The sequence below is a fragment of the Odocoileus virginianus genome, chromosome 15, assembly GCF_023699985.2.
Source record: "Odocoileus virginianus isolate 20LAN1187 ecotype Illinois chromosome 15, Ovbor_1.2, whole genome shotgun sequence".
In the NCBI taxonomy this organism is placed as follows: Eukaryota; Metazoa; Chordata; class Mammalia; order Artiodactyla; family Cervidae; genus Odocoileus; species Odocoileus virginianus.
In genome coordinates, this window is record NC_069688.1 from 54,703,415 (window position 1) to 54,718,100 (window position 14,686).

The 14,686-nt window shown below is 36.9% G+C and overlaps 1 protein-coding gene across 6 annotated transcripts in view; it reads right to left on the minus strand.

The window, feature by feature from the left end:
* Positions 1–14,686, minus strand: part of DPY19L4 (dpy-19 like 4) — a 60,683-nt gene that overhangs the window by 7,689 nt on the left and 38,308 nt on the right. For all 6 annotated transcript variants that reach the window (XM_020873149.2, XM_070477382.1, XM_070477383.1 and 3 more), the window contains 6 exons: positions 14,431–14,589; positions 13,603–13,722; positions 10,672–10,792; positions 5,020–5,076; positions 4,226–4,308; positions 1,252–1,384 (listed from right to left, as the gene is read on the minus strand). In XM_020873149.2, coding sequence (XP_020728808.1) covers positions 1,252–1,384; positions 4,226–4,308; positions 5,020–5,076; positions 10,672–10,792; positions 13,603–13,722; positions 14,431–14,589 — 673 coding nt within the window. The remainder of the gene's footprint in view (positions 1–1,251; positions 1,385–4,225; positions 4,309–5,019; positions 5,077–10,671; positions 10,793–13,602; positions 13,723–14,430; positions 14,590–14,686) is intronic.

Below are 14,686 nucleotides of genomic sequence, written 5' to 3' on the forward strand. Positions count from 1 at the left end.
AAACAAATTTCATGGCTCTTGGGACTTTTTCAATCTGGAATCATTGTATTCTTTTGCCAAACAAGTTTCTAAGTCATCCTTCAAATCTGTGATCAAAGGAATGCCCCTTATGAAGACTTGGGTTTTTGTAGGCAGAACTGACTTGCTTCTGCTTTTGAACTCCTCTCTGTACTTTCTGTGATTATATGTGAATGTGTGTGTACACAAAGAATTATAATATTAATAGTACATAACTATAATAATAGCTAACATTTAAATTTTACTGTTACAGGCAGAGTATATTATCTTATTTAATTCTCCTAAGTAGAATTAGGGTCAGAACTATTATTTCCAGATTCAGAAACTTGCTCAAGGTCACAAGCTAGTACCTGGCAGAGGTATCATTTGAGTCCAGATACTCTAATTCTAGAGTCTGGATTCTTAGAGTCTAACCTCCGTATTACAGTCTAACTTCTATGCTGCTATACTTCCTACTGAGCATAGAGTATACTTAAAAACTATATGAAATTCTCTCCAATTGTAAAACAGAATATTTAGAACTCAGGTTCAATTGGTCATTACTTCAGATATGAAGTTACATTTACATCTAAACCAAACATTCAAAATTATAAATTCTCTGAAAGAGAAGCAATTAGATACCATACAAACGTTATGCATACTAAGTTATTAACAATAGCCCATACTGAAAACTAAATCAGTGCTTTATAAGCAATAATAGAATTTTGGCTTAGAAATACAAAGTGTATAAAGACATTAACTGAAAGCCTTCCTTCAATAATTTGAGAACAGGGACTTCCCTGCTGGCCCAGTGGTTAAGACTCTGAGCTCCCAATGCAGGGGGCCCAGGTTCAATCCCTGGTCAGGGAACTAGATCCCAAATGCTGCAACTAAGACCTGGTGCAGCCAAATAAATGAATAAATGTTTAAAAGAAAGAAATAATTTGAGAACAATGATATTCTCAAAGATGTTTCCTTTTGTAAACTATTACACATTAGTCCCTTGGAGCCTTGTGGGAAATGAAATGTTTCTCCTAGAAACATATCAATACTTTTCATTAAAGAACTTCATATTCTAATGTTGGTGCCTCTTGGTTAAATGTACCATACAGCTTTTAAAAAAGTTAAAACTAATTAACTCTTCTAAAATTGTCTGGATTTTCCTAGCTAACCCAAGGAACATAAACATCACTATAAAACTATACTAAAACGTCATATAAAAAAGATCCCAATGTAGAATATAAAATGCCTTACGTTTTCATTTCTCTTGAGAAGATCATCATCATTGTAAAGAGGCAAGCTTGTCACCATCCATCCAGTGCATAATTTAATCACACCCATTAATTGCGGACTACCTGCAAACACAGCTGCAACTGGAGCTTGCCTTCTGCAAAGAACCACAAAGATTCACACACTGAAAAGGTAAGTATACTATTTAGTTTACCAATTTGTATCAATTCTGAAATACCAAGCAACTTAAAATGGATTGTACACTTAAGTTTTAATGTCAGTTTTAATTTCTTTTCATTTTTTGATTAAGAAAAATGAGCAGCTATTATGTGTCAGAAATTGTACACAGTGCTGAAGATAAATATTTTAAAAAGAGAAGTGGGAGGAAAAGGCTTTCAAAGACAGAGCAGGGAGAGGATAAACACGTCTACTGCCATCTGGGTCACGTGGCGATAATGCAGGGCAATGGAACAGTGACAGTTCAGTGGTGATGCTGTGAATTCTCAAATTCATCTTTGGCAAATACTAACCACCATAACCCAGCTCCTTCCAGATGCACCTGTCCTCCTGCTCCTTCCCTGCCTTTACCCCTGTGTCTGGCTCCAGGTAACACATGAAGGACTTCTCAACTCTAAATCATAATTCCAAAATCCCAGATGGATGCCCCTCACAGGACAGATCCCAAAGGGCTGCTCCAATGTCCCGACTTATTTATTCCCTCCCTGTATTCAACAATCAGCATCCACCTACTGTATCAAACTCTCAAAGTAAAGAGGACACAGCCAGCGTCCTCAAGGAGCACCTGGTAACAGGGAAACGAAAATGAAACAGAAAAATCACATCACAGTAACATAAATGCTCAATCATTTGATGTAAAAGGTCCGATGTTTAGGCCTTTGCTGTTTTTAAAAATATTGTAGTAAATCATACATGTAAACGTGACTTACTTTTTTTTTTTTCACTTACTCTTTTGTTAACAACAGAAGGCTATACAGTCAATGTTCCACAAAGGTAAACACAATTCACAAAAAAATATTAACGGGCAGTAGTTAAGGATGATCTAAAATAATAATCTTTATACATACAAGAGGTGTCGTCATAATAATGAGACCTTACATGAGACCTATTCTCACTTTCAAACTGTGGTGCTGGAGAAGTCTCTTGAGAGTCCCCTGGGCTGCAAGGAGATCAAACTAGTCAATCCTAAAGGAAATCAACCCTGAATATTCACTGGAAGGACTGATGCTGAAGCTCCAATACTCTGGCCATGAGCTAAGAGCCTGAAAAGACCCTGATGCTGGGGAAATTGAGGGCAAGAGGAGAATAGTGTGACAGAGGATGAGATGGTTGGATGGCATTACTGACTCAATGGATATGAGTTTGAGGAAACTCAGGGAGAGAGTGATGGACAGAGAAGCCTGGCGTGCTGCAGTCCATAGGGTCGCAAAAAGTTGGACGCGACTTAGCAGCTGAACAACAACAATAATTCTCACTTCTATTCACCTATTCTATAAAATTAATCCTTCATTTCTAGAAACAGTTTTAATCTTTTTCTCAGTTTTATCCTGGTCTTTTTCTGATAGTATTTTGTTCCTTTTTCAAATATTAATTTCCTTATCTATATGTTTAAAATTTTTTATCAGTCTCTATTCGTGGGGTAGACTGGTTGAAAAAAATGGTTGCAATGATTCTTTCCCCATAGTTATGCTCTTGGAGGAAACTCTATAGTTTCCATCATGTGACTTGCTTTGGCCAATAGGACATTAGCAAACACAAGGTGAGCAGACTTAAAACATGCTGCTCTAGGGAGCTCTACAACCACCATCTTGTGAATCAGCCCAGTCTCACCTGGGCTGGATGACGAGGAGTAAGTGGCTAAGTCAATTCCATGCCCTCAGCTGACACTACCCAGCCACAGACACATGAGAGGGGCCAGGCCAGACAACCCAGTTCCACATGAGCTGGCCCAGACCAGAAGCCTACCTATTGCTTCCACTCAGTTGATCAAGAAGTGGTGCAAAATAACAAATGTTTATTGCTTGTAAGTCACCAACTTTTGTGAGAGTCCACTGTGCCACAAAACCTGACCCAAATTTTATTATCAGAAATTGCTAGAGGTCTAGTTCTATTGCTTATCATAAATGACAGCAATGTCTTGCTGTGTCGAACTGTTTCTTCATGTGTTTTGTAACTTTAGAACTTATCTTCATGAAGCTTTATTTGTGAAATCCTGGGTAGCCTGGGTTGAGGATTTTGTTAGGCAGTCCAGACTATCCCAGAAATATTTTTGATGCTTATTTCTTGATACAGGGTTCCCTGGATTAAACAAGTATAATTTCAAGCTACAGACATGTGAATTCAGATGGACTGCTACAAATTCAGAGGAAACACTTTATTTTTGACCAAGAGCTGAGGCCAAGGAAGACATGCTTTCTTGCCATCTTTTTCTACCACTTGCTGGATATTTCAAGTTCATCCCTTCACTGACAGTATGACCCTTTGAGGGTCCCTTAGTTCTGTATGTATTAATATGTTAGGGGACGGAATAGGGTGTTTCAATTACAATTCCCCACTTGCATAGGTCCAAGAGCACATCTGTCACCTTAAAATCTGCATGAGCATCAAAGTTAAAAATGTTGTTAACTTTGGTTATCAACACTAGAAACCCAACATTCATTCAACTCCAACCCTGGTTAAAAGAAGCATCTCTTGACTATCTAAATAAAAGGACACTGATTCCTTTTTATTCCACATTTCTAGATGCTTAATAGCTAGAGCTTCACATCTCAACTTATCAATACTGTACTTTCGATGGAAATGAGTTCAATTAGAAAATTAGAATTATATGTCTAATTAAAAAACTGTCCCTAAAAATATAGGGTAAAATTCCTGAGTTTCATGGAAAAAGGATTACCTTATTATTCCCCCTGAATCTATTAAATAGCATGCAATGATTAATTAATAGCTTAACAATAGTCTCAGGTAATTCAGTTCTTACTTTATCCAGGTCATAAGTTCCACCGTATCTGGGTCATAAAATTCTTGTAGTTCCATTAGTTCTGTCATTAATCTTGGAAAAAACTAAAATACAAAACAAAACCCCCGAAACCTGTGTGTAAGTATTTATAAAGTTTGAAGCTTTTTCAAAGTATTTCCAAAGACTAAGAGGCCTACTTGTGACAAACAATATTACAACACTGTTCTCACAGAAAAAACGGCACAGATCACTTTACTTTCTTTTAGTTTCTTGTTCATTCTTCTCAGTCCAAATAATCTACCGTTTGGTTAATTTACTACCTATACTCAATACATAATTTTAGCATCACCAATTAATCATCAGTTGTATCTTTCATGCACATACACACTGAAAAAATAAGTAAACAAATAAATTTCAGGTTAAGTCAAATAATTCACAGGTTTACTGGCAATTAATTTCATGTCACATTATGGTAAGGTAAAGAATTTATATTACTTTGTAAATATTAAACTTTGGGGTTGCCAAAATGCTTTTTACTCTTTACTAGTAAATACAATTTATTCAGCTATTTCCTTTGTCAATTGTAATAGTCTAACAATATCAGATTATAGAAAATTGCATCAGATGGCACTCTAAAAATGTTTTAGCTCTTCTATCATGGTCCTATTGGTAGAAAATTAAGTATTATTTAGTATATCACATTTTATTTTGTCAAAATACTGTCCCAAGATAAGTATCCTACACACACATAAAAATTTATCACTACCTTATAAACAACATATATTTTAACCTTATGAAAAATCTAACTTTCTTACCTCTTTCCATAAGCTGAGACCTATTATAGTGGGCACAGCCATGCTCAAAATAAGAGCCTAAAATGTTAAAGCAAAAAGGGTTATGGATAAATACACTTCAGAATATACTTCAGAGGTACTAGACAATGACTCTATGACCAATCAAATATTCTTACAGTTATAACAATTTCAGAGAAATTGGGAGTCAGCATGGAACCTAGTTCATAGAGTAAGATGGTGATGACTACTGGTGGCTCAGACGGTAAAGCCTCTGCCTTCAGTGCAGGAGACCTGGGTTTGATCCCTGAGTAGGGAAGATCCTCTGGAGAAGGGAATGGCAACCCACTCCAGCAATCTTGTCTGAAGAGTTCCATGGACAGAGGAGCCTGGTGGGCTACAGTCCATGGGTCACAAAGAGTTGGACACAACTGAATGACTACCACATAAACAATGGATTTAAGATATAACAAGCTGGAGGCAAAGTGAGACATGCATATTTACTGTATAAATTTAAGGCAGAACATAATACTCATCACAACATTTCAAAGAGCAAGTGAGTATCTGATTTTCCCAGGAATCTAACTTAGGAAATTTACAAAAAACACTGGATTGTAAATAAATAAATAGCTATGTGAATAGCTAACAACAGCAAAAAGACAATGAATTAACACAGGAAAAACAGTCAATACATACCAGTATGTGTGTGTGCTCAGTATACAAGTCTTTGCAACCCCATGGACTGTAGCTCACCAGGCTCTTCTGTCCATGGAATTTTCCAGGCAAGAATACTGGAGTGGGTTGCCATTTCCTTCTCCAGGGCATTTTCCTGACTCAGGGATTGAACTTCCATCTTCTATGTCTCCAGCCTGCACTGGCAGGCTGGTTCTTTAATACCAGTATGCTACTATGCTAAGAATATATAAATTCCTCTGGAAAAAGGTTGGCAAAATACAAGAAGACTATTATTAGAGATAATAATTTCTCAGCTTTCCGCCAAAACCTGCTCTTCGTACTGTCCCACAGCAATTGGTGACCCCACAATCTAGTCACTCAAACGCCAAACCTAGGAAACATCTATGATTTCTCCCTATTCATTATTCATCCATACTTTATGAGGCACCAAATCTTCTATTTTTTTTACTTAAGTATAGAACAGTATTAATTAAAGGGTTTGGAGCTAGAAGAACTCCAAAGTGGGTGTGAATCATGATTTTATTACACTTATAAGTTATATGATATTGGGCAAGTTAATTAATCACTTTAAGCCTTCGTTTCCTTGTCTATAAAATACAGATAATGAAACTTGCCAACAAGGTCTTTGTAAGCTTTGAATAGCATATAAAATGCTTTAAACAGTACCTGACACATAGTAAGCTCTCATCGCTTCCTCCTCCATGGCCTGTACCTGGTTTAAGGAGGTTCAACCTCCTTCCTGGCTCAGGTCTATCACCCTTAAGCCTATTCTTCATGGAACTTTAAGGGTGGGCTGAGAGAAAAGGTAAGGCTGACTTTCTCCCACCTCTGCATAAACATGTCAATGTGATCTGAATGCCTGTGGGATAACACCAAGTTCAGCAGAACACTCAAAGACCTCAATGACCTTACCCTCCCTGATTCCTCCAGTCTCATTTTTTCACCACCCTTACCTCACATTTTATGTGCCAACAAAATTAAATGTGTCATGCTTTTTCTTTGCCTCTGATTTTACTCCCTTTGCATATATCATGTACTTTGCAACCGGTGTTTCTTCCCTCTATCATAAATACCCCTCTTACCCTCATCTTTCACACCTCAGAATTGAACTCCTCTTTTAGGGATTAAAAAAAAAACTGAATTAAGCAGGCCTTCTCGGTTCCAAAAGCACCCTAATAATACTTCTTATTATCTCTTTTTATGACCAGGAAATGGTAATCCACTTAATGAAATTAACCTTTTTTAACTATACTGCACACTATGCGAAATCTTAGTTCCCCAACCAGCAATCAAACCCATGCCCCCGACAGTGAAAGCTTGGGGCCCTAACCACTGAACCACCAGGGAAGCCCCCAAATCATGTTTTATCTTTTTATTTTAAGCACATTATTCATAGCAGGTGATTGTGGTTTTCACACAATCACAGAAAACCACAATCACAGAAAACTAACCAATCTAATCACATATGGACCACAGCCCTGTCTAACTCAATGAACCTATGAGCCAGGCTGTGTAGGGCCACTCAAGACAGACGGGTCATGGTAGAGAGTTCTGACAAAACGTGGTCCACTGGAGAAGGGAATGGCAAACCAATTCAGTATTCTTGCCTTGAGAACTCCATGAACAGTATGAAAAGGCAAAAAGACAGGACACTGAAAGATGAACTCCCCAGGTCGGTAGGTGCCCAATATGCTACTGGAGATCACTGGAGAAATAACTCCAGAAAGAATGAAGAGATGGAGTCAAGGTAAAACCAACACGCAGTTGTGGATGTGACTGGTGATGGAAGCAAGGTCTGATGCTGTAAAGAGCAATACTGCATAAGAACCTGAAATGTTAGGTCCATGAATCAAGGCAAATTGGAAGTGGTCAAACAGGAGATGGCAAGAGTGAACATCAACATTTTAAGAATCAGTGAACTAAAATGAACTGGAATGGGTGAATTTAATTCAGATGACCATTGTATCTACTCCTGTGGGCAAGAATCACTTAGAAGAAATGGAGTAGCCATCATAGTCAACAAAAGAGTCCAAAATGCAGTACTTGGATGAAATCTCAAAAACGACAGAATGATTTCTGTTCATTTTCAACACAAACCATTCAATATCACGGTAATCCAAGTCTATGCCCCAACCAGTAATGCTGAAGAAGCTGACGTTGAACAATTCTATGAAGACCTACAAGACCTTCTAGAACTAACACCCAAAAAAGATGTCCTTTTCATTATAGGGGACTGGAAAGCAAAAGTAGGAAGTCAAGAAACACCTGGAGTAACAGGCAAATTTGGCCATGGAGTACAGAATGAAGCAGGGAAAAGGCTAATGGAGTTTTGCCAAGAGAACGCACTGGTCATAGCAAACACCTTCTTCCAACAACACAAGAGAAGACTCTATACATGGACATCACCAGATGGTCAACACTGAAATCAGACTGATTATATTCATTGCAGCCAAAGATAGAGATGCTCTATACAATCAGCAAAAACAAGACCAAGAGCTGACTGTGGTTCAAATCATGAACTCCTTATTGCCAAATTCAAATTTAAATTGAAGAAAGTAGGGAAAACAACTAGACCATTCAGGTATGACCTAAATCAAATCCCTAACAATTATACAGTAGAAGTGAGAAATAGACTTAAGGGACTGGATCTGATAGACAAGAGTGCCTAATGAACTATGGACAGAGGTTCATGACACTGTACAGGAGACAGGGAGCAAGACCATCCCCAAGAAAAAGAAATGCAAAAAAATAAAATGGCTGCCCAAGGAGGCCTTACAAATAGATGTGAAAAGAAGAGAAGCAAAAACCAAAGGAGAAAAGCAAAGATATACCCATTTGAATGCAGAGTTCCAAAGAACAGCAGAGAGAGATACGAAAGCCTTCCTCAGTGATTAGTGCAAAGAAATAGAGGAAAACAGCAGAATGGGAAAGACTAGAGATCACTTCAAGAAAATTAGAGATACCAAGGGAACATTTCATGTAATGATGGGCTCAATAAAGGACAGAAACGGTATGGGCCTAATAGAAGCAGAAGATATTAAAAAGAGGTAGCAAGAATACACAGAAGAACTATACAAAAAAGATCTTCATGACCCAGATAATCACAATCGTGTGATCACTCACCTAGAGCCAGACATCCTGGAATGTGAAGTCAAGTGGGCCTTAGCAAGCATCACTACAAACAAAGCTAGTGGAGGTGATGGAATTCCAGTTGAGCTATTTCAAATCCTAAAAGATCATGCTGTGAAAGTGCTGTACTCAATGTGCCAGCAAATTTGGAAAACTCAGCAGAGGCCACAGGACTGGAAAAGGTCAGTTTTCATTACAATCCCTAAGAAAGGCAATGCCAAAGAATGCTCAAACTACTGCACAATTGCATTCATCTCACACACTAGTAATGTTCAAAATTCTCCAAGCCAGGCTTCAACAATATGTGAACCATGAACTTCCAGATATTCAAGCTGCTTTTAGAAAAGGCAAAGGAACCAGAGATCAAACCGCCAACATCTGATGGATCATCGAAAAAGCAAGAGAGTTCCAGAAAAACATCTATTTCTGTTCTATTGACTGTGCCAAAGCCTTTGACTGTGTGGATCACAATAAACTCTGGAAAATTCTGAAACAGATGAGAATACCACACCACCTGACCTGCCTCCTGAGAAATGTGTATGCAGGTCAAGAAGCAACAGTTAGAACTGAACATGGAACAGACTGGTTTAAAGTTGTGAAAGGAGTACATCAAGGCTGTATATTGTCACCGTGCTTATTTAACTTATATGCAGAGTACATCATGAGAAACGCTGGGCTAGATGAGGCACAACAAGCTGCAATCAAGATTTCTGGGAGAAATATCAATAATCTCAGATATGCAGATGACACCACCCTTACGGCAAAAGCAAAGAAAAACTAAAGAGCCTTTTGATGAAGGTGAAAGAGGAGACTGAAAAAGTTGGCTTAAAGCTCAACATTCAGAAAACTAAGATCATGGCATCTGGTCCCATTACTTCATGGCACATAGATGGGGAAACAGTGGAAATAGTGGCAGACTTTATTTTTGGGAGTTCCAAAATCACTGCAGATGGTGACTGCAGCCATGAAATTAAAAGACACTTACTCCTTGGAAGAAAAGTTATGACCAACCTAGACAGCATATTAAAAAGCAGAGACATTACTTTACCAACAAAGGTTCATCTAGTCAAGGCTATGGTTTTTCCAGTGGTCATGTATGGATGTGAGAGTTGGACTATAAAGAAAGTTGAGCGCCAAAGAATTGATGTTTTTGAACTGTGGTGTTGGAGAAGACTCTTGAGAGTCCCTTGGACTGCAATGAGAGCCAACAGTCCATCCTAAAGGAATCAATCCTGAGTTCACTGGAAGGACTGATGCTGAAGCTGAAACTCCAATACTTTGGCCACCAGATGCAAAGAACTGACTCATTTGAAAATACCATGATGCTGGGAAAGATTGAAGGCGGGAGCAGAAGGGGACAACAGAGGATGAGATGGCTGGATGGCATCACCAACTCAATGGACATGAGTAAACTCTGGGAGTTGGTGATGGGACAGGGAAGCCTGGCAGGCTGCAGCCCATGGGGTCGCAAAGAGTCAGACAAGACTGAGTGACTAAACTGAACTGAACTGATTCATAGCAGGTACAGTGTAAACGTTCCATTCACACTGAAAACATACCATAGTTCTAAGTCAAACCAAGAAAAATGTTATAAAACTTAATTTTTGATAGCCTCTCAAATTATTGATTCACTTAATTTTTTTACCTTCTACTTTTTAAGGATTTTGCATTGAAACACACTACATTTATAATCAGAAATTATGAAAAAAATATTTTCCTCAGAATCTTTCTCTTTTTCTCTACCTATAAATCATAATATGATTTACTCACACTATTTCAATTGTATTCAACATGATTTCCATTCATATACTTGAAAGAGAAATAAGAACTTAACACAAAATAATGACTCACCAACAATACTGGGTGTACAGTTCGTAATCGAAGCCACTTGAAAAGTGTCATCCAGAGTTCAGGAGAACATACACCAAATGCTGCTAACATGCACACATAAGGAGTCCATAGGTATTTCAAGCTGGAAAAGACAAAAAAGAGTCATACATTAGCTATTCTATGAACATCATTATTATATGATATCTCTATTCTGAGTTGTTTCCTAACATTCATGAAAACACCACAATGTTAAGGGAAAGTGAAAAAGCTTACCCTCTAATTTTCAGTGACAGATAATTACTTCTTAAATAATCAAGACACATGTGGGTTACTAAAATGAGGATTAGGCATTAATATAGATGAGGTGTAGTAAAACTGTACTCTTGGAAAGAATATAAACTGTTTCTCCTTTTCAGAAGGCAATTTGGCAGAACCTATAAAAATTTTAAATAGCACAAGACAATGCCATTTCTAGTAATCTAGCTAACAGATATAATAGCATAAATATTAAAAATATGTTGTTTTAATTGCAAAATAAACAGAAACCTAACTATCCTTTAATAGGTACTGATTAAACAAATCCTTATGAAAAACAAAAAAGCAAACTGCAAAATCTTATGTATATTGTACCCTAGTTTTTTGGTGACTTTTCCCCCCTAATGTACCTATATACAGTATAGTCAAAGATAACATCTAGAAGGATACGGCTGACAGTTGTGGCCTTTGAAGAGTGAGATGGAAGGATTTTAATTTTTTACTTCATACATTTCTATACTGTGTTTATTACATGGTCTGAAGTGTATTACTTTCGAGATTAACTTTTTAAAAACAAAATTAAAAAAAAAAGAAAAAACAGAATTGAAAAACTGGGGCTCTTAACTTAAACAGATTAAAATTCCAGGTGTACAAAAAAATCAACTTGTATAAATAAAAGACAGAACATTACTGTAAGTTGTAACTTGTAGCTGTAAGAGGTGATGGTAAAAGCTGAAGACAGAAGAGGAAGAGTGAGAAAAATTTGTGGACGCCATTGCTTCACACAGATTAACAAAAAGAAACAACATCTCAAAGGATAACTTTTGTAGTTAACACTAAGAAAACAAAAAGACCTTTCCAAGCAATATTCTTTGATGACAAACTCTAAAGACACTAGAAGCATATGAGGCCAGAGTATAAACGTGAACTATTTTGGTTTTATAAAATTAGCAAAGCTATGAAATGGGGAAAGCAAAGTAACATTCATTCATCTGATAAGTTATTGATCATGCACTTCAGTGTGGCCAAAGTACTACAGAGGAAAAAGACAAGACGTGGCTACAGCTCTCAAGGAGGTCTTTATCAAGATGGAATAAAACTGAACACATGCATTTCCTGCATGCATGCTTGGTTGTGTCTGACTCTTTGTGACACCCTGGATTGCAGCCCGCCAGGCTCCTCTGTCCATGGGATTTTCCAGGCAAGAATACTAGAGTAGGTTGCCATTTCCTACTCCAGGGGGCCTTCCTGACCCAGGGATCACACCCACATTTCTTGAATCTCCTGCACTGGCAGGTGCATTCTTTTCCACTGCGCCACCTGGGAAGCAGCTAATGTGGCACTTGAACACATGGGAAACCATTAAAAAATAAGTACTAAAAAGCATTTTCATAAGGTAAAGGGTTATGTGAAAGCAAAATATCGATTTGAGACTGTATTGAAGGTTTAAAAAAATGAATACTGAATCAGGCTCTGAGATAAGTAGTGGATGCATACAGAATACATTTTATTAAGACAGACGAATCGCATTAGTTTCCCCAGTTAACTAATATCTCCTCCTAACACCCCCATTTCAGAATACCAAACCAGTTGTTCCAGTCAGCCGGAATCAACACTAAAGTCTAATTTGTAACTTGAAGAGACATCGATTCACGCTAAATTACATGTATATGACATCCCTTGGAACACAAACTCTACTGGAGACACTGGACCATTATGCCAATCCACTGACTTCTTAGTATCCAACCCTTCCTTATCATTTATTTCATCTAGCCAGCTAATTAACATTTCAACCTTTAAATTCTCTTCCAATTCAAAGAGATGCCAGATGAATCCTTTTCAAACTTAACCATGAGAAGACATGTTCTGTTTAAAAATCTTTAGTTTCCCAGTACCTACAGAAATAAATGGAAACTCATCTAAATGGTTTTCAAGGCCCTCTAAGATATGGCCCTGACACACCTTTTCAGTTTTTCTCCTACTACTTCTTGACGTGACTAGTGTTCCTGCCAGAGTTTGGGACACTCTGGTCAGTTCATCAGAAACAGGTAATAACCTGGACTTGTAATCGGTGTCTGAAGCGGTAACAAGGGAGTCTTGTAGGACTGAACCCTATGCCTATGGATTCTGATGGTCCTGGAAGACAAGTGTCAAAACTGAGTTGAATTGTAGGATACCCAGCTGGCATCCAGAGAATTGTCTGTTGGTATAAAGAAACCTCCTACCTTCATTAAAACCGGGTACTCAGAACACTTTTATATTCCTATGTCTTATTTCTCACCTAAGTCAAACTTCAAAGAAAAGGGTATCATTTATTGAACCCCCACTCTCAAAACACCGTTTACCTCTCCTTCACTTAGCAAAGTTGTGATTCTATTTTTGTGTGGTTAGTGTCTGTCACCTTTACTAAGCCATAAATCACATAAGGTTAGACTTTTGCTGTCCACTTTTGTTCACCAGTGTACCCCCACCAGTGAACACAATGCTGGACCCTTTGAAGACATTCAATAGTTTTTGAACAAATAAAAGCATAAGTAAATGCTGGTTCACTGTATTATAAATACCTCTCTAAACCCCACTTATATTAAGGTTTTTTGAGTTTTTGTAGTGTTTTATAAATGTATTCTGGAAAGTAAACACTACCTACCATCATAAAGGACAATTCTTTGTTAAAACAAATGGATCAAATATACTTACCCTTCTATAATCATTGCAAGAGAACCCAGTAAAATAGTGTGAATCACATGATAAATTATTTCTGGCCTTTCTCCAATTCGTCCATCTTCAAGTGTGACAGTTTCTTTCAGGGACTTATCACTACCAAAAGAAATGTGTTTTTGACTACTTTGAAAAATCAAAGCTCTTTAGTATCCTCATAAAAAATACATAGGTAGTTTTTAAAATTTGAAAGTGCTTTCTGCTGGTCAAATACCTAACATCTATCTCCAAGTCTTTGAAAGAGGCTTTTCAACTTTGGAAGACAACTGACTCAATGAAGATGAAACATGAAAGTTCAAGAACTGTAATAAAAAAGAGACTTAGATATTTAGGTTCCTTGTCCATTATAACTGAACTAGTGGTTGCTAAATCAATATAGTTAAAATCATAATTAGAGTAAGTTCTCAAAATTAAGATGCTATCTATATACAACCTCCTTTCAAACATTATAAAAATATTTTTAAATAGTCAAACTTTATAGTTTAAATCACTTTTACTACTAGTTTAAGTAGAAGAGATTCTTCTTACAATAAATAAAAATCCTGAGTAAATTACTGAACGAGTCTTTAAAAGTTTAACTGATTATTTAATATTATTCCTGCATTAAAAATGGACATTACATATTTAGGTATATATGCTTAAATTTGAATTTTATCTGGTCAACTTATAACAATACTTTACATACTGATAAAAAGAATTAAATTAGAAGCTATAAAACAAATACATAAATATTGGAAAGATATTAAATGTTTTATGTATTTCATAATTTATTAATTAGTAATATGATTGGTTTTCTTAGGTACTTACTTAATTCTCCTAAAAATAACTTGAATCATAGAAAGAAAACAAATAATTAACACTAAAATATAGAAAGGCAGTAAAGAAGACTGCGTCAATCGCAAAAAAAAATCCTGAGATGGTGCCTGAAGGGATTCTTGACACAGGAGCCAATTCATTGTAAAATTCCTACAGGAAACAAAAAGCATGATATTAAAACTACAGATGTTTTAAAATACTGAACATAAAAGTTATTTTTTATCTCAGTAAAAACTAAGACAAAACA